This window comes from Gymnoscopelus microlampas (assembly GCF_963454915.1).
Source record: "Gymnoscopelus microlampas genome assembly, chromosome: 19".
Classification (NCBI taxonomy): Eukaryota; Metazoa; Chordata; class Actinopteri; order Myctophiformes; family Myctophidae; genus Gymnoscopelus; species Gymnoscopelus microlampas.
The window spans coordinates 1,509,794-1,535,421 of NC_139956.1; the positions used below are offsets into that span (position 1 = coordinate 1,509,794).

The 25,628-nt window shown below is 42.2% G+C and overlaps 1 protein-coding gene across 2 annotated transcripts in view; it reads right to left on the minus strand.

The window, feature by feature from the left end:
* Positions 1-25,628, minus strand: part of LOC311034802 (kinesin-like protein KIF1C) — a 75,931-nt gene that overhangs the window by 39,675 nt on the left and 10,628 nt on the right. Inside the window, exons 1-8 of one of the 2 annotated variants that reach the window (XM_084042806.1) lie at positions 24,477-24,482; positions 14,818-14,894; positions 11,697-11,775; positions 8,423-8,523; positions 7,614-7,679; positions 5,610-5,791; positions 728-839; positions 396-473 (exon numbers count right to left, since the gene is read on the minus strand). In XM_084042806.1, coding sequence (XP_083898932.1) covers positions 396-473; positions 728-839; positions 5,610-5,791; positions 7,614-7,679; positions 8,423-8,523; positions 11,697-11,718 — 561 coding nt within the window. In that variant the 5' untranslated portion in view covers positions 11,719-11,775; positions 14,818-14,894; positions 24,477-24,482. Of the gene's footprint in view, positions 1-395; positions 474-727; positions 840-5,609; positions 5,792-7,613; positions 7,680-8,422; positions 8,524-11,696; positions 11,776-14,817; positions 14,895-24,476; positions 24,483-25,628 lie in introns of those variants that run through there. The other variant, XM_084042805.1, reaches the window with a different exon arrangement.

Below are 25,628 nucleotides of genomic sequence, written 5' to 3' on the forward strand. Positions count from 1 at the left end.
GGGTTTAAGTGTTTAAAAATGTTCCTCATTGTGCTGGGGACCCCCTGGAACTACAACAGGTGATTCATTCTGCTGGGGACCCCCTGGAACTACAACAGATGATTCATTGTGCTGGGGACCCCCTGGAACTACAACAGGTGATTCATTCTGCTGGGGACCCCCTGGAACTACAACAGATGATTCATTGTGCTGGGGACCCCCTGGAACTACAACAGATGATTCATTTAGCTGGGGACCCCCTGGAACTACAACAGATGATTCATTTAGCTGGGGACCCCCTGGAACTACAACAGATGATTCATTTAGCTGGGGACCCCCTGGAACTACAACAGATGATTCATTTAGCTGGGGACCCCCTGGAACTACAACAGGTGATTAAGGGCATGACCTCTCACCTTTAACCTGGTGCCCTTTGCCCCCGACGAGTCGGCACGTTCACTTCCTGCCAAATCCACCAGACTGATCTTACTGACCTGAGAGACAGACAGGCAGAGAGACAGACAGGCAGAGAGACAGACAGGCAGAGAGACAGACAGACAGACAGTTATTTTATTTCACTACAAATACACATCATACCTTCAATACAACACACACACACACACACACACTACAGTCAGACAGACAGATCGTCAGACAGACAGACAGACAGTCAGACAGACAGAGACACAGACAGACAGACAGACAGACAGACAGACAGAGACACAGACAGACAGACAGCCTGTCTCACCTTCTCGGTGTCCAGACTGGTCATCTGGTCTCGTCGTTTCTGAGTGAAGACGATGGTGAAGACGGCGTGAGAGCGGCTGGACGTCTCGTTCATGTTGGTGGCTGCTACCGTTCTGCAATATGATATTAATATATTTATTAATGATCGGTTCATTTATGTTAGTGGCTGCTACTGTTCTAAAATAGTCGATAATCAATACTACTGTGTTTCACATGTGCAGTCCGGTCATCTTTTTGTTCTTTTGGCACACAGCGCTTTAAAAGACCTGGAACTGTGTCCTTTTTAGATTTGAGCTAAAAAGCATTATTTTACACTTTGGGCTATTCAAAAATAGCAGATCTACAAGCTCATAGCGCGGCACCGAGTGCCGCGCTACGAGCTTGTAGATCTGCTATTTTTGAAAAATCGTGAAAATGTGGGCAAATCTTTGAATATATATATTTTTAAAGCGAACATTTTTAACTCAAATCTTTGCTTCTGGGGGTCCCTGGAACAACATATTTTGATGGGGGTCCGCGGCCAAATACATATATTTTGGGGGTCCTTGACATGAAAAATATTGAGCACCACTGATATAGAAACATAGGTTTTTCAGAAAACTGTTGGGATTTAGGAGACATGTAGAATCGGCTTCAGGTCTCAATGGGTTACGGCAAAACAGTTAAACCTTTAGAGAGTTGCGTCCGTATGGGAGCGACGGCTCAGAAACGTACATTAAAAGGCTTTGGGTAAGAACAGGACTGACAGTTGTTTGTCCTCCTTTAACAAGCAGGAAGTGTGTGGAAATGATCAAACAAAAACATAGGCTTGATTGACGCTTCACTGCGTCATTGAAGCGCTGACATGCAGGTTGACATGATCTTGTATTGTATGGTTGGCATCTCATCCTACATGTCACACATGTCAGTCATTTATGTCTTTATGTCGCTGTGTCTTCCACTGATAATGACTTGTACTGTAGCTGACTGTGTGAACATCACTGATAATGTCTTGTACTGTAGCTGACTGTGTGAACATCACTGATAATGTCTTGTACTGTAGCTGACTGTGTGAACATCACTGATAATGTCTTGTACTGTATCTGACGGTGTGAACATCACTGATAATGTCTTGTACTGTAGCTGACGGTGTGAACATCACTGATAATGACTTGTACTGTATCTGACGGTGTGAACATCACTGATAATGTCTTGTACTGTAACTGACAGTGTGAACATCACTGATAATGACTTGTACTGTAGCTGACAGTGTGAACATCACTGATAATGTCTTGTATTGTAGCTGTACTGTAGCTGACGGTGTGAACATCACTGATAATGTCTTGTACTGTAGCTGATGGTGTGAACATCACTGATAATGTCTTGTACTGTAGCTGACAGTGTGAACATCAGTCAGTCAAGAGACTGGCTGCAGCTTTAATGTCTTGTATTTTGGACTTAATCTTACTTAGTTTTAGTCATCATAGATTAAGTTTTTATTTAGTTTTCGTCAGTGAAAAAAGGTAGTCGACCAACATTTTACCTCCTAATTTTAGTCTCAGATGTTATGGACTGTGTTACAGGCTGTGATCCTGAACTCTGGCCTAATAGGAAACATAAAGTATCATCTGAACAGAAATCATGTAAATCTGCTCACAGCCTGCATCCTGTCCAGACTGTTACATCATCCTGTCAGCAGATCTAATCACATTTAACTTTTTATTCCATCAGTGACTCACCTCATGATGTCTCTGATACATGGAGATCAGTGGTTTTGTTTTTGTCACATTCCTGATTACTTACTATTATTCCAATATTTGATGAACTGAAGTAAATAGGAGGCAACGGTAGAACTCAAACTGTTGTATTTAAGTAAAAGTATCAACTTAACGTTACGACTTAACGACTTAATCTTAGTTTTAGTCAACATAGATTAGTTTTTATTTCGTTTTCGTCAGTGAAAAAAGGTAGTCGACCAACATTTTACTTCCTAATTTTAGTCGAGAAAATTAACACTGGCTGCAACTAAAAAATATTTTGATAATCGAGTTACTAATCATATCACTAAATTGTTTTACATTTATTGTTACAGTAGAAACTCCATCTTACACATACAGCAGGTAATCGTTTTATTTATGTTATAATGTTGACTTTTTTAATTTCAAGGACCCCCATAATTGTGAGAGTGTACAAATGGAACCAAATGGACCAGTAAGGGTCCATTTGGTTCCATTTGTACACTCTCACAATTATGGGGGTCCTTGAAATTAAAAAAGTTTGAGAACCACTGTGTTACACTAAATGGAACAGAGCCTTCATTAGAACCACTGTGTTACACTAAATGGAACAGAGCCTTCATTAGAACCACTGTGGTACACTAAATGGAACAGAGCCTTCATTAGAACCACTGTGTTACACTAAATGGAACAGAGCCTTCATTAGAACCACTGTGCTACACTAAATGGAACAGAGCCTTCATTAGAACCACTGTGTTACACTAAATGGAACAGAGCCTTCATTAGAACCACCGTGCTACACTAAATGGAACAGAGCCTTCATTAGAACCACTGTGGTACACTAAATGGAACAGAGCCTTCATTAGAACCACTGTGTTACACTAAATGGAACAGAGCCTTCATTAGAACCACTGTGGTACACTAAATGGAACAGAGCCTTCATTAGAACCACTGTGTTACACTAAATGGAACAGAGCCTTCATTAGAACCACTGTGCTACACTAAATGGAACAGAGCCTTCATTAGAACCACTGTGCTACACTAAATGGAACAGAGCCTTCATTAGAACCACTGTGTTACACTAAACGGAACAGAGCCTTCATTAGAACCACTGTGTTACACTAAATGGAACAGAGCCTTCATTAGAACCACTGTGTTACACTAAATGGAACAGAGCCTTCATTAGAACCACTGTGTTGCACTAAATGGAACAGAGCCTTCATTAGAACCACTGTGTTACACTAAATGGAACAGAGCCTTCATTAGAATGGTAACACCTGTGTGAAGGAAGTAAGGAAGAGGCCCGGTTTCTTTCCAGTATGGCTGCTGTGCAGCAGATTGTAAGGGAAGAGAGATGGCTCACACTCCTCCTTAGCTCTAAGCTACATTTAACGCCAGAAAAACACTATGGTTAAATGAACCATTAGCTGCCGAAAAGACCAGTTGCTGATTCCATCACGATTACTACATTAATTGGCAACTCATTTAGTAATACGATTAGTAGATTAATCATTGCACCCCTGAATAGAGTGAGTTGGCCTTCCTTGGCCGACAGGAGAAACAAACACTGGTACAATGGTACTCACGCTAAAACAGCTTACATTAAAGATCTGTTCTCCCATAACACACGGTCAGTTTAAATCTTTGATTGCAGACCTACCCACAAGTGTCTGCAACTGATTTTAACCCATTACGACCGGGAACGCATCGGTGTCATTTTAAGATTTCTTTGGCTATTCAAAAATAGCAGATATACAAGCTTGTAGATCTGCTATTTTTTTTTTAAATCGTGGAAAGTTTGTACAAATCTTTGAATATACATATTTTTTAAGCGGACATTTGTAAGTGCAAGTGGAGCTAATACCATTAGACGGCCCAATCTAGTGGTATCGGCCCAAGGAACCATCACGCCTGAAGGAAATGTTTGGATCGGGGCGGTGCACCTGATCTGGCGCAGAGCTCAGGTCCTGGACCTGGTGAGACGAAGGAGGAGCCCGGCCAGGAGACAACCCACAGAGCCTAGTCCCTCCACGTGCCAGAGCCTCCCCGAGTCCCGGCAGAGTACTTCCGGAGAAGCGGACTGCCCTGTCTTTCCCTATAGGACTGACCGTGGGTACAGTAGCTACTGGGACGTAAGTCGGGGCTTGATCAACCCTGGCTGGGTCACCTGGGTGAGGGTGTATGTTGTATGTTGCGAGACCCGAAACACCCGATGACCCCAGGCTACAACACTGATGATACGTCCCAGTTGCATCCATGTGATGTTTTTCTTTATTAGTAACTCAAATCTTTGCTTTTGGAGGTCCCTGGAACTAAATGTTTTACAAACATTTGGTTCCAAAAAATATATATTCAAAGATATCCACACATTTTAACGATGTTTCAAAGACATCTTAAAATGACACGGATGCGTTCCCGGTCTCAGTCTCAGATGTTATGGACTGTGTTACAGGCTGTGATCCTGAACTCTGGCCTAAAGGAAACATAAAGTATCATCTGAGACAGAAATCATGTAAATCTGCTCACAACCTGCATCCTGTCCAGACTGTTACATCATCCTGTCAGCAGATCTAATCACATTTAACTTTTTATTCCATCAGTGACTCACCTCATGATGTCTCTGATACATGGAGATCAGTGTTTTTGTTTTTGTCACATTCCTGATTACTATATTACCATATAGCTCTCAGGAAGGAAGTGTGAACTATGTTGTCCTCCATTTATTTGACATTTTGGATGGGCTACCTTTTTGGGATGTTTTAAAATTCCTACTTTTGATGTTTAAACTAGACAGTATTGCTGTGGGAGGAGAAACCTCTTTCCTTCATGTTCTGACTGTGCTTTTTTTGCACTTGATCACACTACAGCGTCACACAAAAGCATCACAAATAGAAGATCTACAAGCATGTAGGGAATTCTACTGCTCTGCCACCACAATGTGGAATGTCCTGACACCATGCATTAAAGAATGTAAATCACTGGTTTCTTTCAACACTGGCCTGAAAATCCATCTATCAGGAGACCACAAGAGTGTGTGTGTGTGTGTGTGTGTGTGTGTGTGTGTGTGTGTGTGTGTGTGTGTGTGTGTGTGTGTGTGTGTGTGTGTGTGTGTGTGTGTGTGTGTGTGTGTGTGTGTGTGTGTGTGTGTGTGTGGTGTAGTACACACACCTTGCTTTGTTGCCGGCGTCCATGAGGTCTTGTATATCAGTGAATCCGGTGACAGCCAGTTTGGACAGGTCCTCTACATAAGGGCCCAGTATAGGATGTTCTCTGACCCGCAGCCCGGATCTACACTGGACCGGATTCAGTAGATCTCTGACTCGCTCACAGTAGATCTCCATGTAGGACACCTAGAGAGAGAGAGAGAGAGAGAGAGAGACTGTAGATTATAAGCAGTGGTGGAAAAAGTATTAATTTTTTACTTGAGTAAAAGTATCAATACTGCAATTTAGAAATACTCTGTTACAAGCAAAAGTCCGGAATTCTAAATTTACTTGAGTAAAAGTACAAAGGTATTGGCATAAACATGTACTTAAAGTACCAAAAGTAAAAGCATTCATTATGCAGAATGTCCCGTTTCACAAGTTTTCAAAATGCATAAAAATCTTTTGAAAATAGCAGATCTACAAGCTCACAATGCGTCGCATCGCGACCAATGCAAAGACATGGAAGACGGCCATGAGCTGATTTGTACTGATGATGATTTAGCAGTAATTATGTTCGGGTGGCTTTTAAAAGAGCTGTTTTTGCTACTCCCAGTGGGTAAAATGCATGGAACCAAATGGACCTGCAAAGGATCCACTGGTTGATGCTGGAGGGGATCTCCTGTGTACATTTAATCAGCATTTTAGTCAACAAACCGTGTTTAATTCACACGACGTCGCTGTGACAACGCTGCTCTTACAGAGAACTAGACCTGTAGATTACTAACCTGGTAACGCCTCACCAGTCTTTCACCAGGAGGTAAAGCCTGGTATTCGTTCTAAAACTAGCCGTGTGATCCGGTTTAGAAAAAAAGGAAAAGAAGAACCGCGGTTCCGTTGGTTGGTACCGGTTGGTGTCGCATTGTTTTTGTTCCCCACATAATACGAATAAATTAGTTTAGTCTTACTAGTCAAGCTACGAGTTAGAATAGAAGATGAACATAAACTAAACAAGTTTTAAACCAGGGGAATCATTTTGGAGATGCACGGTGCCGGTGGTTGTGGTTCCGGCCACCTGGTGACGTAACGTTATTTCCGCTCCGACCGGATCGGAAACCCGAACATGGTATTGATCCCAGGCTAGTAGGTCTACAGCCGCCCGGCCGCGATGGAGGATAAACACACGGTGGGTAAAACCTGTTTGGCCTCAAAAACACTTTTGAGAACTGCATTAAGAAACTCAGGTGATTCATTAACACTGCCGTTGCTTTGTATTGTAGCGACCCCCGCAAAAGACCCAGCCCTAACTCGCTCCTCCAAGGGAGCTAGCTCTCTTGGCGTTGCCTGTAACCTTGCTGGTCCAGCCGAACTGGAGACCAGAGTTCGATTCCAGCTAGATGCGTGAAACATTACAGTATTGATGTATTGCAGCGTTTTGGTTCCACCGAGCTGGAGTCGACCCCCCGTTCTCCTCTCAGTAGACCAGGAGGCAACAAGCTGGGGGGGGGGGGGGTCATTTTATAATAAGTATTCATATATATAAGGCCAACAATGTATGTTTTTATTTTAAAGGGCAAGACCACTTTGGTAGAGGTTTGTGTTGTGCAATTACCTTGCCATGATGTAACTCCAAAGGGAGTTACATCATGGCTGGGGTTTCTTCTTAATAAAAATAGTAAAATCAACAGGAAGTTGACATTTGTATTATAAAAACAAACAATACTGGGTTTGGTGATGTTCTATATTGTCTGAATCAGCTTTGTTTGTGTTTGTTTATGCTAAAAGAGTGACTTTGAGGAGTCAATGAGGAGCATATTTTGAATTATCAATTTCTAATTAATGGAGCAATTATTTTATATTTTGCTCTTTAAGATATTCTTTATTTCTACTTTGAGTGTGTCTCGCCAAAACATGTCCCTCATAATATGGGGTTGTGGCATAAAAACGTTTGAGAACCCCTGCTATAGACAGACAGACAGACAGACAGACAGACAGACAGACAGACAGACAGACAGACAGACAGGCATACCTCTACTGAGTATTGCAGATCAGGGTCTGTGTTCTCCACCGTTCTCTTAAACAGGTCCTCACATAGCTGGAGAGACAGACAGGCAGAGAGACAGACAGACAGGCAGACAGACAGGCAGACAGACAGACAGACAGACAGACAGACAGACAGACAGACAGACAGACAGACAGAGTTATTATTGTGAGGTTTGAACAGACATGTCCTCATGGTGGTGTTGTCATGGTGTCATTCTCAGGTGATGTGTCACTGATGAATGTCATTCTACAGCAGAGTCTAGAGGAAAGGCTGTATGACTTACTGTTTACTATATAAACTCTCAGAGTTATGCGGGTCCTTGAAATTAAAAGTTTTCCATTAATAATCTAAATCAAAATTCCATTAATAATTGTTAAAGAGCAGCTACAAGTTAGTCAAATAGTAATGTAAATAGTACAAACAGTTAGAAACAACTGAAGAAAAACTGAATATTTAGTTCCAGGGACCCCCAGAAGGAAAGATTTGAGTTAAAAAGGTTCGCTTTGAAAAATGATATATATATATTTTTCAAAGGTTTGCACTTTGCACAAATCTTAACGATGAAAAAAAAATGCAGATCTACAAGCTCATAGCGCGGCACGAAGTGACGCGCTATGAGCTTGTAGATCTGCTATTTTTTAATAGCCAAAGTATAAAATAAAAGCAGCTACAATCCGGTTTTAATGGGTTAAAAAGATATAAACAAACATGTGACACCCTGTGTGTTACATCAGCAAACCTGAGTGTGCATCCAGTGTAGTGTGTGTGTGTGGTGTGTAGTAGCAGTGTGTTACCTGTGGTATAATTCCTTCCTGTGCAGCTTCCTGTTTGCCCATCATGGTGTAACTCTTTCCTCCCCCCGTCTGACCGTATGCAAATATACACACATTGTAACCTGGAAAAAATACACACACATTTACACACACACACACACACACACACACACACACACACACACACACACACACACACACACACACACACACACACACACACACACACACACACACACACACACACACACACACACACACACACACACACACACACACACACACACACACACACACAGCTCCAGTCTGAACATGTACAAACACTGTCCTGGGGCGACACAGGGCTTTGTCAGTGTCAGCCCCCCCTCCCTTTAGAACCCACTCCCACCTCACATCAAAGCCCCCCCCCCCCAGTCTCACCGTGTTCAAAGCCTCTAAACCACCTTTTCAGACGGACTTGCTTTCCCTGCCTAACCCAAACCAAAGCCTCCATTTCTTCCTCTTAGTCTTAGCTTATTGTTTTTAGCCTTTTAACATTTTTATTTTTGTTGCTCCTAATAAAATTGTTTTTAACACATTCACTACCATTGACATATATCTCCGTCATTTAAAAAAAATGATGGGAAAAACGTCCAGAACCCAAGATAACATCATCCGAAGATTTACTGCTCCATTCACTTCTTACTTCTTACTTTAAAATCCTGTATCTCGGCTTCTGTGTTTTACTATGTATTTTGGTCGAAACATGCTATTTTCAACGACCTACCATGAGGGGATATATCATACTGGAGATAAATATTCTGTGTTTTTTGAAAAATTAGTCAAAATGCTTAAAAATGCTGGCAGAAGCTACCTTCCAGTATTAGAAAGCCCCTGGCAGTGAACGTGTTAAGCTGTTTTGTAAAGCGACTTTGAGTACTAAGAAAAGCGCTATACAAGTCTGATGTATTATTATTATTATTATTATTACTGTGGCGACTATAGCGGAGCATGGCCACTCCCGCCCACTGACTATGTTTGTATCAGTTCATCCACATGTTTGTAGATCATCCTGTGACATTGTCTGTCTGGCCCAACACTCGCAGGGCTTTCACTGTCATGAATGGAATGACGTCTCACTCACTCTACCAGAGTGTCTGAGCCATGCAGGGCTCTAGACTAAGGGAGTCCCGACATCCGAGGGACATAAAAAATATGTATTTGGTACGCAAATTAATCTCCCCATGGGACGCAGAGGATTTCTTTAGCCAAATGTGCGCATATCAATAATGTCACTGCACAAACAGAGCATAAACTCGCAGCAGGAAACGCACAGGAGAATAAATATGATGTTTACAGAATGATTAAAAGTTAGCGCAGGCAGTGCTGATCATCCTTTACAGGTAGAACTTAGAACTTAGTTATAGCAAACATGCGCTTTTTGAAGAGGCTTAACTTACACAGCAGAAAGAGATGGAGACATATTGTACCGTACTCTGTCAATCTGAGAAGTGGGAACTATCCAACAACTAGTCGAAAAGAGTCGATCCACAAGCTGTGGCTGAGAGATCAATCTTACCGTCCCGTCTCCTCTCCATGGAAAATATTGCTGCTCTACATAAAGAGTAACGTTATTATGGATATGATTTGGATTGTGATATTAAAGATAAAATGTTAAACGGAACGCGATGTCATCGCACCAAGCACAGACCTATACTTTTAAAAGTGAGCCGTTGTTTGATTAGAGCAGTGGTTCTCAAACTTTTTCATGTCAAGGACCCCCAAAATGATATGTATTTGGCCGCGGACCCCCATCTAAAAATATTTTGTTCCAGGGACCCCAGAAGCAAAGATTTGAGTTACAAATGTTTGCTTTAAAAAATATCTATTCAAAAATTTGCACAAATTTTCACGATTTTTCAAAAATAGCAGATCTACAAGCTCATAGCGCGGCACTCGGTGCCGCGCTATGAGCTTGTATATCTGCTATTTTTGAATAGCCAAAGTATGAAAAGTCATAATTATTCTGATGCTATATTTACACATTTTGCTGGGTACCCCCTTGAACACCCTCAAGTACCCCTGGGGGTCCCCGGACCCCACTTTGAGAACCAATGGATTAGAGGACACATTGTTAATCAAACTGATCGTTTGTTTGACTTTTGGCATCTGCATGCAGAGCCAGAGACCGTTCGAAAAAGGCGTGATAATACTTTGTCCGTACGACTGTGTTGCGCGGTGAGCATAGCCGATCTAAAAGCCAAGTACAAACCAGGTTTTACCGTAATTCCTTCAACAATCGCGCGTGGCTCTTTACCGTATCCGATACCCACACCCCCTCTTACACCAGTAAGCAACCCTGGCTGTGGCAACCAGATTCTTTGTAGCCACAAATCACAGTGTAAAAATAGAAAAGATTGCCAAGCCATTTCAACAGCAATAATGATGATAATGATAATTATTATTATAATGAATACAATATTTTTTATTATCATTGGGGACGGATTACATTCATTTTGGGACGGTTAAATGTTTCACTTTTAGGACGGTTCTGGGACGGGGGTGAAAAAGGCTAGTCTGGAGCCCTGGTCTGAGCTGAGTGAGGACTGGAGGTGCCTGACTGTCCTTTGTTCAGAGTTTGTCGTTTCCTCTCAAGGTTTATGTTCTGTTTGCGAGGTTTATTCGGATCGGAGGATTCAGGTTGGTTTTGGGATCCCTGACTATGAGGACATGTTGGCTCTGTGGATCGTTGTGATCACCAGGAGTAAACCCTTCAGGGAGCGTGGATTAACCAAGCCAACGCTTATTCTGGCCATGAGTAACTATTGCCGACTAAACGGAGCAGAGGGGTTTTATTTCAAACCTTTATTTATACTGGAAGGACATCGAGGTTGCCCTCATTTTCAGTGTCGTCGAGATACATCACAGTACGGTTTCATTTATTCATTTATGATATGAATATTTCATCAATATTCATATCAATCACAAAACAAAACAGAAACAAAACAAATACAGAAATCTTCCCCTATCGTGTGATACAACACACATTTAAAAGCGGTTGCAGACACTTGTGGACAGGTCTGCAATCAAGGATTTAAATCAACCGTATGCTATGGGAGAACTTTTCAATATACAGTATATACTGTATGTGTTACAACACATTGACAAAAACAATCATTATAATCATAATGTAATTGTGATGTCAGTAACACAATGACTCTATGTTGTTTTAGGTTATATTATTATACACAGCAAATCATAATGTATCAATATTACAATATATGTTATAACCATAAATATTAAAATGCATTTTTACCTTCAAAGGCGTGCAGTAACATCTCCTCTCCAATGTCTTTGTACACCTGCCTCTGACACGCAAAGCTGGGGTCTTCAGCCTGAAATACATATAAATACATATTTATACAGGTTAATATCTATAGATATATACACATATGCTGTACGCACGTACGCTTTATTCTTTCTTCTTTGCGCGCACACACACACACACACACACACACACACACACACACACACACACACACACACACACACACACACACACACACACACACACACACACACACACACACACACACACACACACACACACAGGCTGTTTCTGTATCTGCAAAGTGAACAGAGTCCAGTCTAGTCGTACACACACTCACCACAGACATTGACGTCGAGGCTTGTGAGTGAACAAAACCTCTATCCGTGTAGTGAATAAACACTGTAGTAAACAGCACGGAATACGTTGACACAAACACACTGGAAGGCTTTAGAAGCACAAAACTAACACATATGTAGATCTAACGTTAGTACATTTATTTTCTTGTTGGACATGGGTTCGTGGCAGTTATAACATGGACTTTTAACAGCAATACTTCCCCCTATTCTTACTGGTACGGAATCTTTAAGGGGAATGCCGTGTGTGTGTGTGTGTGTGTGTGTGTGTGTGTGTGTGTGTGTGTGTGTGTGTGTGTGTGTGTGTGTGTGTGTGTGTGTGTGTGTGTGTGTGTGTGTGTGTGTGTGTGTGTGTGTGTGTGTGTGTGTGTGTGTGTGTGTGTGTGTGTGTGTGGACGGACACATGGATGGGGGGTCAGGGCTCTAAATGTACATTTTCTCTTGGTAACACTGGTGCTAATATGGTTGATGCAGTAAGTTCTTCACTACATGAAACTAGGTTTTCACGAGGTTTCTCAAGTGTTCACAATTAAATAAAACATGCCATTTGGTCTGGAAGAAAGAGTAGTATTGCCAGGCAATGCTTGCTTGAAAAGTAGTGTTACCATGGCAATACAGGCAATACTGGCAATATGATGGGGGCGGGCGGCCATGCAATCAATCAAAGTTGGTCTTTCTCTCCACAGCCGGTGCAGATCACTACTGTACTTAATACTATGAAATAATGTACTATGTGACACACGGCCACATAAAGCACATAAAGCAATGCCCTGCTCCATTAGTCAATGAGAAAACAATCTACAGCAGGCCAAGGACCCCCTAGCTGAGAGAGATGAAGCATGGACCGCCCCCCCCCCCTTGATTTATACAAATCTAATTTTCTCTGCTTTCTGCTGCTTTTTGGAGAAGACAAGCTACATTCAACTGCCAATAACTATGGAATGGATTATCGCGACGGCACACATTTTTTTTTCTCCTATTCTACGAGACCCCCGTACGTCTACGTCTATGAGACCCCTCTACGTCTTGCCGACGGCGGGTGGATCGTTGTGAAGAATAATATTCTATGATTTCTCAAAAGGTTTAAAAACGGTCGGAATCGCTGGCAAGGGCAGATAAACGTTTTGACCTTCGGCTCTGTTCTTGGTCTGCTCTTTTTTTCCCCTCTACACCAAACCTAAAATAGCAGATCTACAAGCTCACAACGCCTCGCAGCGCGAGCCGTTGTGAGCTTGTAGATCTGCTATAGATGTTGTAGATCTGCTCTAGATGTTAACGCCACTAGCACAAAGTGCTGCTGCAGCTCAGAGGGGAAAAGGCACCAGATGTTGAAGATATACTGTGGAAAATGTTTATGTAATGTTTAAAGTACTCTAGGACACTTCATGGACAATAGGACAGTGACCATTGTCATCCCAGTGTCATCCCTAATTAGTGGGATTGAGCCCATCTGTCTGCCTAATAAGCACAGATAGCCTGGTCTCTGGCACAGATGCTTATTAGGCAGACAGAGACACCTGCCTTCATGATTGAGTCAGGATCTGATTTGTATTGTTTGGAGAATGACTTGCCAACCCATTGTTCCACCTCCCCTTTCCCCTGATTTTAGTATTGTTAAACCGTATAGGAAATAAAATGATTTTAATTGCACACTAAGAAGTTTGTCCGACTCTGATGATATTCACGCAGCACAAGAAGGAGTTCGGTTGGTTTTGTTTCACAAGACGAGTAGTGGTTCTCAAACTTTTTCATGTCAAGGACCACCCAAAATTATCCGTGGACCCCCTTGTCAAAAGGGACCACCCTCCACCCCAGAAGATTTGAGTTAAACATGTTGGCTTTAGATTTGCACAAAAAAATATCACTATTTAAAAAAAATAGCAGATCTACAAGCTAAGAGCGCGACATTCGGTTCCGCGCTCTGATTGTAGATCTGCTATTTTTGAATAGCCCAAAGTATAAAATATGGTTAAAGTGGTTAAAATGATTGTGAAGCTATATTAACTCATTTTGCTGGGGACCCCCTGGTACCCCCCCACTTTGAGAACCAATGCAAAAGATGTCTTGGTCGCATGATCGCATTGCAGCAATTAATTGCAGTTGCACAGGTGCAACTACACAACTATACTGTTTTTAGGTCGCAAAGAGTAAATTTCAGACGCATTTTGCGAAGGGAGGAATATAAGGCAACGGGGAATTGTTTATTTGAAAGAGAATGCCGGTTTTGTAATGTTTTAAAACGTCAGAATTAACTTAGCGTTCATTCATGTGCTAAAAGAGCGACTTTGAGAGCTGTTTCACTTTGACAATGTCAGTCAATGAGGATCATATTTTGGAATCTCAATTTCTAAACGGCAGATCCAACCATTGAGGAAATCTCTAATATTTGACAAGGTTACATTATATGACAAGAAGCACACCGCCTACGTACAGTAGATGCACTGTGGCTTAGTTAAAGACCCTGATGTTAGATAGGAGGGTGTGGAGGTCAGCGATTCAGGAATCCTGAGTTGGTATTGGTGCTAGACCACACTCTCACATCGCACATTATGACAAGTAACTACCAGCCCAAATCACTAGGCTTTTACCAGTCAACACAGTTGACTGGTAAGTTGACACAGTTGACACAGAGTGTGTGTGTGTGTGTGTGTGTGTGTGTGTGTGTGTGTGTGTGTGTGTGTGTGTGTGTGTGTGTGTGTGTGTGTGTGTGTGTGTGTGTGTGTGTGTGTGTGTGTGTGTGTGTGTGCACGTACCGTAGTGTGTGACCAATAGGAGTAGTCGAAGGTGAAGTTCTTGGCTCCATCTTTGGGCTGTTTAGGATTGGTTATGCCTGAAATATGAAAATATGATTCAGCACATTAGAACTAATAAACTATAATAATAAAATATAAAACGTTCACCTGAAATAATACACATTAAAACACATTACAACTAATAAACTATAATAATACAGTATATAACATTCATGATAATACACATCAAAACACATTAGGACGAATAAACGATATGATCAAATATAATACATTCATTATAATTGATCAGTTGATCTTTTAGCTCCAGACCCAAACTAGATATATGATGTCTGTCTCCCAGGGATCCAAACCAGTGAACATATCAGATCTACAAGCTCACACCGGAGCGAGTCCTAAAGTGTTTGGTCCGGGATCCGAACATGGGCCCAGAGCCAGTGCTTGGGAAACACTGTAACAGAATAATAACACATTTAATCTGCACTGTGTGATCTGGTTCTGCTCCCAAGGACACACCCATGGTGTGTGTGTGTGTGTGTGTGTGTGTGTGTGTGTGTGTGTGTGTGTGTGTGTGTGTGTGTGTGTGTGTGTGTGTGTGTGTGTGTGAGTGAGAGAGAGAGTGTGTGTGTATAAATATCAGCAGGCTTTGAGGTCATGTGACTGGCACCACAGGCATGTTGGGATTGCCACACACACACACACACACACACACACACACACACACACACACACACACACACAGTATATTTATAGTGTGCGGTGCAACAGAGACGCTGTTTTACACAAACACACTAATCAGTATAAACACAAATAATCACACATTAAGCAGTGGTGGAAAAAGTACTCACATGTTTTACTTAAGTAAAAGTATCAATACTGCAATATAGTAATACTCTGGTACAAGCAAAAGTCTGGAATTCAAAATGTACTTGAGTAAAAATACAAAAGTATTGGCATCAAAATGTACTTAAAGTACTAAAAGTAAAAGTACTCATTATACAGAATGTCCTATTTAAAGTTTTAAAATGTATAAAAATAATCTGAAAATATTAGATCTACAAGCTCACAATGCGTTGCATCGCCCTCCGGGCTATGGTATCTCTGGACTCACACTGACAGCACTGATAGCACAGCGAGCACAGCGTTTTCCTTTGATTTTAGATCTACAAGCTCATAGCGCGGCACCGGGTACCGCGCTATGAGCTTGTAGATCTGCTATTTTTGAATAGTCAAAGAAATCTTAAGCTAGCCTGGTTCCAGACCATAGACCCCGCCCACTCTCTGAGTGGACTGCCTCTCTTGGTCTGGGGTTGTAAATGTGAACCTATAGGATTTATTCGGTACAAAACGTACCGTCCAATGAGAGTCGGAGGTGGGGGTACGGGATCCCTTGTGATTGGTTTAGGGAAATTCGAAACCAATTCTAATTGGTTTAGGGAAATTCTAATCCCCTCCCCCTTGTAATGGTCTACGCTGGAGCCAATGTCAGCTCCACGCAGCTTCAGTCTGATAATCAGACTCCATATTATATCAGATATTTTCAAATAGCCCAAATAAGCAATAACCACACTTCAGAAACACTTTACAGGAAAACAAGCCCAAAGTCACTTATCATAAGCAGACCTGGCAACACTGGCAAGCCAGCCGGCCGGCCAGCTCTAAGGCACAACAATGCAACAGTGCATGTCGGCCGACTGCTTGTGCCGAAATAAATGCCAACTTTTACCAACAGATTAGCAGTCTGTTGTAGTCTGTCTGGTAGAGAGTGTTACATAGGGAGATGTTACATTATAGGTGGGGAAAGGAGGGTTTTTACAGTACAGTCATTTAGCACATTGGTTCTCAAAGTGGGGTCCGGGGACCCCCAGGGGTACTTGAGGGAGTTCCAGGGGGTCCCCAGCTAAATGATAGATTAGGCACCAAATGGTCTGTAACTCTGAGAGTGTACAAATGGAACCAAATGGACCCATTAGGGTCCATTTGGTTCCATTTGTACACTCTCAGAGTTAAATTGACATTGATTTCACAATATAAATTGCGGTCCAAGTGATAGAAATGCCATTAAATGGGGGTCCGTAGCCCTAATGCATGTCAAACTGGGGGTCCTTGAAATTCAAATGGTTGAGAATCACTGCTAGAGCCGTAAAAAAAAAAACTCCTCTTATGGGGGGTCCCTGGCATATCTTTTGAAATGGGGGTCCGTGGGCTAATAAGTGTCAATTTGGGGGTCCTTGACATGAAAAAGTTTGAGAACCACTGATTTAGCAGACGCTTTTATCTAAAGCCACTTACAATGAGTGCGTTCAACACTTTTTCTTTGGACAGGTTTTGAGGGAGGCTTTGAACAGGGTAAGTGTAGGAGCGTGTTTGATGTGAGGTGGGAGTGAATTCCAAAGGGAGGGGGGGCTGTAACCAGGCCTGGAATTTCGTCATTTTAGGGGCAAGGCCACTTGGCCTTTGGTGTTGTAATTTTTTGGAGGGCACAAAGGCCAAATGCCAGGGCAGGAAGGCCATCCAAAAAAAAAAAAGTTTTTTAAGTCCAAAAAAGTTTTTTAAGTCCAAAAAAGTTTTTAAGTCCACGGAAATAATGCATTTAACTTGAAGGTTAAGGATGAATGTATTTTAATATATTATAAGAATTGTATAACTATCTGTGAAATATAACCCATTTATTTCACAAAATAATGTGTTGGCAAATGACCAATATTTAGTTATATAGGTCTCAATATGTCACGTTCAGCCCTGGACTTCATTGACTGAAGTAGGGGTCACATTAATCACATTAGATTCACAGATTAGGGGTCTTCAACCTTTTCAGGCCAGGGACCCCCAAACTGATGGGGTGATGGAGCAGGAACCCCTACCTCGGAGGGTAGGTAGGGGGTAGGCTACTATATATATCATATATTTATGTATAAAATTTTACAGTGCATGTACACGTGTACAAATGTGGTGAACTGTGAACCTCATCAGACTCAACAACATTTATTTCAGATATTTATTATTTGCTGAAGCTGGACTAGATTGAAGGGATGTTTGAAATAGTATGAGCAGGGTATGATCATTATTTTCATTATGCTCCTATTGAGATTTACAGAGTGCACCCTGTGTTGAGAGAGGCTGATTACTTCAGATAGCTTTCTGAGCAATGGCTATGAAAAGGAAATCTCGCTGTCGTTTGCTAATGATGCTGTGCACAAAAAGTGGATGCATTTCTGCTCATTCTTGTTTCACACAGCCCAGAGTGACCGTAACAATGGTACATTGTTATAAAATGTTTTATATAAATACACATGAAAAAATTGCCTGCTCCTACGCACAGGTTGACCCAGTAGGTGTGCAAAAGGACCTTTCTCAGGGGCGTCAATTGGGTATGGCAAGGCATGGCAGGTGCCATACCTTGGCTCCAGAAAAAAAAGAGAAATAAAATCATGAATAGTAGCCTAATGCAGGTGTAAGACCATTGTGTTTGCTTTGTGTTATAGGTATAATCTAATGCATTTCAGGGGTTTTGGGGGGGTTGACCCCCTAAAAAAAAGGATAGATGTCCCTTATTTTAATCTCTGGGAGTTGGCAACCCTAACCTTGCCATACCTTAGCTTTTGCTGAACTGACACCACTGATCTTTCTCTACAAAATATGTATAAACATACCATGTTATTGTGCATTCATTACTAAGCTATTCAAATATGTCATGTTATGTTTAAAGACAAATTTACATTTTTGTAAAAAAAAGAATGAAAAAAAGTTTTTAAAAACAAAAATATTTTTTAATCAAACAACAATTTCGCGGACCCCCTGCAGTACCTTCGCGGACCCCCTGTTGAAGACCTCTGGTAGAGATTTTGTCTTTTCCCCACAAGTTATTTTCATTCAAATGAAATGTGATTGAACGTGCACTAATAATGACTTTAGTTGATTTTTCACTCTTTAAAATATAGTATTTCTTAATTATTAATAATTACAGCTTGTAGATTGGCTATTTTCACGATTTTAAATTGTTTTTAAATAATAATAAAAAGGAACATACAAGATTTCCACCCCACTGCCATAATATATAGCCAATATATGGTTCTGTATGAGTCAGTTTTTGCAGATTTCATTCTAATTGGCTACTATGCCTGCATATGAATTTCATGAGCCTGGGTAGGTCACCCTGGCTTGGCGGAGATATGCCCTGTTGCGCACACTCCACAACACACTGCGCTGCAGGTTAAAGTAATTCACTTAACGAGGGCTGTGTTGCGCACCAACAAACGGACTAAAACTGTCACATTCTAGCTGTTGAAATAAACTTCCCAATTAGAACATTGTTGACAAACGAACAGATATTATGGATGTGGTTTGCAAAAGGAATATATATTTCTTGTCCATCAGAGCGGTGAGGTAACTCTTTTGTATGATATTGATAGCCTAAACTTTTAATTTGTCTGCAGTTATTCTGTTGCTTGCTTTATATTAAGACTTATACTTTGGGGATTTTGCTGTATTTTATTAGATGTATTCATCTATATTTTGCTGTTGAAAAAAACATCGGGGCACATCGGTCTGTAGGACTACGGAATCCTCTCTCTCTCAGGCTAGAAATCAAACCTACCATTCAACAGGCTGCGTTAGATTTATCTCCGGTTTGGCCCGGCAATGCTTTTGTGTCTATTACACGGTATTGCGGGATTCCGAAGGTTCATAGGAGGCTCAAAATCAAACCTACCTACCACTGTGCATGTTGTAGCTGTGCAGCTCAACCAAAGGGACTGGTGTCTAAAAAAAACGTATTGACAGGAAAATCGCGCAGAGGAAAAACTGTGAAATCAGTTGCTGGGCGCAGCTGGGGCACCACGGCCACTGTGGCCGTGAGGCATGTCATTATTCGAGGGGCACACGGCCAATGAGAGGGGCAACGACGGCCACGGCCGCCGTGGCCGCCGTGAAATTCCTGCCCTGGCTGTAACCCAGGCCACGTTTACATGCCAACCATCACGACAGAAAACGACAAAAGTTTTGTCACGTTTACACTTTATATTCAGCCTTTACAACAGAGACACAACAGTTGATTTAAAAGGCTGCAGTGTGCATGCCGCGGGGCTAGGTGACGCTGTGACGCACGGCCAGATAGACCCGAGACATCTGTACACCTTGTGCCTATGAGCAATGGAGGCACTGTGTGTGTGTGTGTGAGTGTGAGTGTGTGTGTGTGTGTGTGTGTGTGTGTGTGTGTGTGTGTGTGTGTGTGTGTGTGTGTGTGTGTGTGTGTGTGTGTGTGTGCGTGCGTGCGTGCGTGCGTGCGTGCGTGCGTGCGTGCGTGCGTGCGTGCGTGCGTGCGTGCGTGCGTGCGTGCGTGCGTGCGTGCGTGCGTGCGTGCGTGCGTGCGTGCGTGTGTGTGCGCTCCAGCAAGTGTAAAGTGCATGCCAGAAATAGCATAGAAACACGTGTCAAACCCATGAACCAGGGTGTGTGTGTGTGTGTGTGTGTATGTGTGTATGTGTGTATGTGTGTGTGTGTGTGTGTGTGTGTGTGTGTGTGTGTGTGTGTGTGTGTGAGACAGGGAAACCAGATGTGAAAACGGATTCCTCCTGAATGGAGAGATCAGATAACTGATACACAATGGAATGGAGAGATAGAGAGAGAGAGACAGAGAGACAGAGAGAGAGAGAGAGAGAGAGAGAGAGAGAGACACAAACACGTGTGTGTGTGCGCGCGCACACACACACACACATATAGAGACAGACAGACAGACAGACAGACAGACATGTACAGAGAGAAGAATAGAAAGACAAAGAGACATGGACCATTAATTCTATACGCTACTATTAGATGAACTGTCTGTCTGTCTGTCTGTCTGTCTGTCTGATCCATTCATCTCCTCAGTAGGTTGACTAATAGATCTCACAGACCAGTGGGTAAGTGTTCAGGGAGTGAAGCTGATTCTTCTCCATCCATTTAAATGTCACACATGTGACATGTCCCTGAACCCACTGTTAATACTAGTGTTGATAAAGTATTCAAAATGTGAACATGTCTGTCATGAGCAGGGCAGGAATTTCACGGCGGCCACGGCGGCCATGGCCGTCGTTGCCCCTCTCATTGGCCGTGTGCCCCTTGAATAATGACATGCCTTCACGGCCACAGTGGCCGTGGTGCCCCAACTGCGCCCAGCAACTGATTTCACAGTTTTTCCTCTGCGCGATTTTCCTGTCAATACGTTTTTTTTTAGACACCAGTCCCTTTGGTTGAGCTGCGCAGCTACAACATGCACAGTGGTAGGTAGGTTTGATTTTGAGCCTCCTATGAACCTTCGGAATCCCGCAACACCGTGTAATAGACACAAAAGCATTACCGGGCCAAACCGGAGATAAATCTAACGCAGCCTGTTGAATGGTACGTTTGATATCATTTCTAGCCTGAGAGAGAGAGAGAGAGAGGATTCCGTAGTCCTACAGACCGATGTGCCCCGATGTTTTTTTCAACAGCAAAATATAGATGAATACATCTAATAAAATACAGCGAAATCCCCAAATTATGAGTCTTAATATAAAGCAAGCAACAGAATAACTGCAGACAAATTAAAAGTTTAGGCTATCAATATCATACAAAAGAGTGACCTCACCGCTCTGATGGACAAGAAATATATTCCTTTTGCAAACCACATCCATAATATCTGTTCGTTTGTCAACAATGTTCTAATTGGGAAGTTTATTTCAACAGCTAGAATGTGACAGTTTTATTCCGTTTGTTGGTGCGCAACACAGCCCTCGTTAAGTGAATTACTTTCACCTGCAGCGCAGTGTGTGGAGTGTGCGCAACAGGGCATATCTTCGCCAAGCCAGGGTGACCTACCCAGGCTCATGAAATTCATATGCAGGCATAGTAGCCAATTAGAATGAAAAATCTGCAAAAACGGACTCATACAGAACCATATATTGGCTATATATTATGGCTGTGGGGTGGAAATCTTGTATGTTCCTTTTTTATTATTATTCAAAAACAATTTAAAATCGTTAAAATAGCCAATCTACAAGCTGTAATTATTAATAATTAAGAAATACTATATTTTAAAGAGTGAAAAATCAACTAAAGTCATTATTAGTGCAAGTTCAATCACATCATTCATTTGAATGAAAATAACTTGTGGGGAAAAGACAAAATCTCTACCAGAGGTCTTCAACAGTGGGTCCGCGACCCCTAGGGGGTCCGCGAAGGTGCTGCAGGGGGTCCGCGAAGGTACTGCAGGGGGTCCGCGAAATTGTTGTTTGATTAAAAAATATTGTTGTTTTTTAAAACTTTAAAAACTTTTTTTCATTCTTTTTTTTCCAAAAATGTAACTTTTTCTTTAAACATAACATGACATATTTTAATAGCTTAGTAATGAATGCACAATAACATGGTATGTTTATACATATTTTGTAGAGAAAGATCAGTGGTGTCAGTTCAGCAAAAGCTAAGGTATGGCAAGGTTAGGGTTGCCAACTCCCAGAGATTAAAATAAGGGACATCCATCCTTTTTTTAAGGGGGTCAACCCCCCCAAAACCCCTGAAATGCATAGAAACTATGCATTATACCTATAACACAATGCAAACACAATGGTCTTACACCTGCATTAGGCTATTCATGACTTTATTTCTCTTTTTTTTTCTGGAGCCAAGGTATGGCACCTGCCATGCCTTGCCATACCCAATTGACGCCCCTGAGAAAGGTCCTTTTGCACACTTACTGGGTCAACCTGTGCGTAGGAGCAGGCAATTTTTTCATGTGTTTTTATATAAAACACAATTTTATACATAAATATATGATATATATATAGCCTACCCCCTACCTACCCTACGAGGTAGGGGGTCCCTGCTCCATCACCCCATCAGTTGGGGGGTCCCTGGCCTGAAAAGGTTGAAGACCCCTAATCTGTGAATCTAATGTGACCCCTACTTCAGTCAATGAAGTCCAGGGCTGAATGTGACATATTGAGACCTATATAACCAAATATTGGTCATTTGCCAACACATTATTTTGTGAAATAAATATTAAAATACAATCATCCTTATCCTTCAAGTTAAATGCATTATTTCCGTGGACTTAAACTTTTTTGGACTTAAACTTTTTTGGACTTAAAAAACTTTTTTTTTTTGGATGGCCTTCCTGCCCTGGCATTTGGCCTTTGTGCCCTCCAAAAAAGTACAACACCAAAGGCCAAGTGGCCTTGCCCCTAAAATGACGAAATTCCAGGCCTGGTCATGAGTGTGTGTTTACATCAAACAGGTTTAACAGCTTCTAGAATCCAACCAACACACTTATGAACACAATAACCTACTGTACATATCTGCCCTATAGGGCTGATATGAACACAATAATCTACTGTACATATCTGCCCTATAGGGAACAGGCTTAGGACGTCTTCCATCTCTCCTCTATCTCTAACTTGTTCCGTCGCTCTCATTTAGCAACGGGACGTAGCTGCTGCGTTGTTGTTGATGCAATACCAAGTGTTCAGACGTTGGAGTTAAAATGAACTCATGATTAGTGTCGTGGCAATTTTATTTTATTCAATCATTAATGAGTTCTTATGAAGAACACACCAGAGAGAGGAACGCACCAGGTACTTACTTTGTCATTGAAAAAAAATGCCTTGAAAATAAAAAGTGATCTAATGATTTCGCACCATTTCCCTGTAATAACTGTGTTTTGTTAAGATCTCAGTGAAATGTATAGCCCTAGGGTAGATCGCCCTCAGATGGTAATGATGAGCACTGGGGGGGGGGGGGTGTTAAGGGTTAAGTGTGTTGCTCAGGGGCACTTAAAACACTTACTACTGGGCGGGCTGGGAGCTGAACCCGTGACCTTCTGATCCCTAGACGGCCTCTAGGCCCTTTATGACCTCCCCGCGCGCCACACCTGTGTGTGTGTGTGTGTGTGTGTGTGTGTGTGTGTGTGTGTGTGTGTGTGTGTGTGTCTCTCTCTTTCTCTCGCAAAATCTGGCAACAGCGTTGATGTGATATAGACCAACACGGGAACTACAAAAGTCACGCCCACTTTTGAGACAGTGCCTCCAGTCGAGGTGCGTTAGAATTATGAACTGCAGCTGCCAATGCATTCCCTATGAGAGGACAACCCCATATTATGAGGGATTTTTTTGGGGGGGCGAGTTAGTTAGTTTGGTGATGACAACCTCACTTTTTCCCCCCTTCTTTTTTTTTTTACTGTTTCTTAATTAAAAAAAAATGTTTTGGGTTGCCAATGTGCGACCCCAACACCACCTTCCCTCGACCCCACTTTGGGTCGCGACCCATAGTTTGAGAACCGCTGGTGTAGTGTAAACACCAGAGGTTTATACTGTGTTCAGGACAATAAACTCCTTGTTATCTTCTATCTAATCAGACAGACAGGATGTCTGCTACTAACACTGTCATTATATGGACAGTTATATCAGATCTACAGATCTACCAGACAGACAGGGGCTGAACAGGTAGACTGTGTTCCAATGTACATGAGGGGGATAGATGAAAGCATGATGTCACCGTGTGTGTGTGTGTGTGTGTGTGAGTGTGTGAGTGTGTGAGTGTGAGTGTGAGTGAGTGTGTGTGTGTGTGTGTGTGTGTGTGTGTGTGTGTGTGTGAGAGTGTGAGTGTGAGTGTGTGTGTGTGTGTGTGTGTGTGTGTGTGTGTTATCTTACAGGTAGTGTTTCTCTGCATAGAGATGACACTCTGGTCCTCATTTATCTATGTGGATAGATTGACCAAATAATGAGCATACGGTGAGGTCACCGTACGGTGAGATCGCCGCATTGTCGGCATTTATCAATCTATGGTGACTTTGACTTCAGCGTACTACGGCCCGCTCAGATCTCACCTCAGGTCTGAGGGTGTGTAGTAGTGATGAGCGGGCCGACCCGTAACCCGCGGGCCCGTGGGTCAACCCGCGGCGCGGGTGGTCGAGTCAGGATTTCAGAGGCAATTATGCGGGCTGCGGGTGAGCGGGTCAGCCGCTCTCACACGCAAAAAATAAATCACATGCTCTTGTTTTGTCTTTATTCCTAATAAGAATAACAACAATAAAACAGTTTGAATACACTTGGGGTGTATACTTGAAGATTATTTTCTAACCTTCATGATTTTACAAAATTATAGGTACGACCCGCGGGTCGTGGGGCGGGTTGAGCCATAGATTTATATATGGGTTTCCGTGGCGGGGCGGGTCATGAAAAAACCCGACCCGCACATCACTAGCGTGTAGACTTTGGCTTCACCCGTTTGTTCCATCTAGACCTGCAGAGCAGCATTGTCTGACCGTCTGACTCTGGACACACGTATCCACTCCTTAATGTATATCTAACACACTAATAAATAATGTTATAAAGCCATAGGCTACATCATGGACGTGCACGCCTATTTTATATGACAAGCAATGACAAGCAATTCAAATCTAACATCTAACAACATTTGATCTGGCTGCAATGGCTATTTGAAAATAGCAGATCTACAAGCTCACAACGCGACGCGACATGTTGTTGAGTTTATAGATCTGCTATTTTTAAAATATTTTCAAAATATACGAGCGCTTCTCCTGGTTCTTCATGTTGTAAAGATCGTGGCGTTTGGAGAACATTTAAGGGCGTTTGGAGAACAGAAAGAGGGCGTGTTATTTAAATGGCGGTCGGTTTCAGCCGTCACCATTTATCAAAGGACAGACACTAGGATTGGCTGTATAGGATCACTTGATAAATGTCACTTGGACGTGAGTGTAAGGTCAAATATAGGCTAAAAAATAAGCGGGTTTGTACACTCCATTGATAAATGAGGGCCACTGTGTGTGTGTGTGTGTGTGT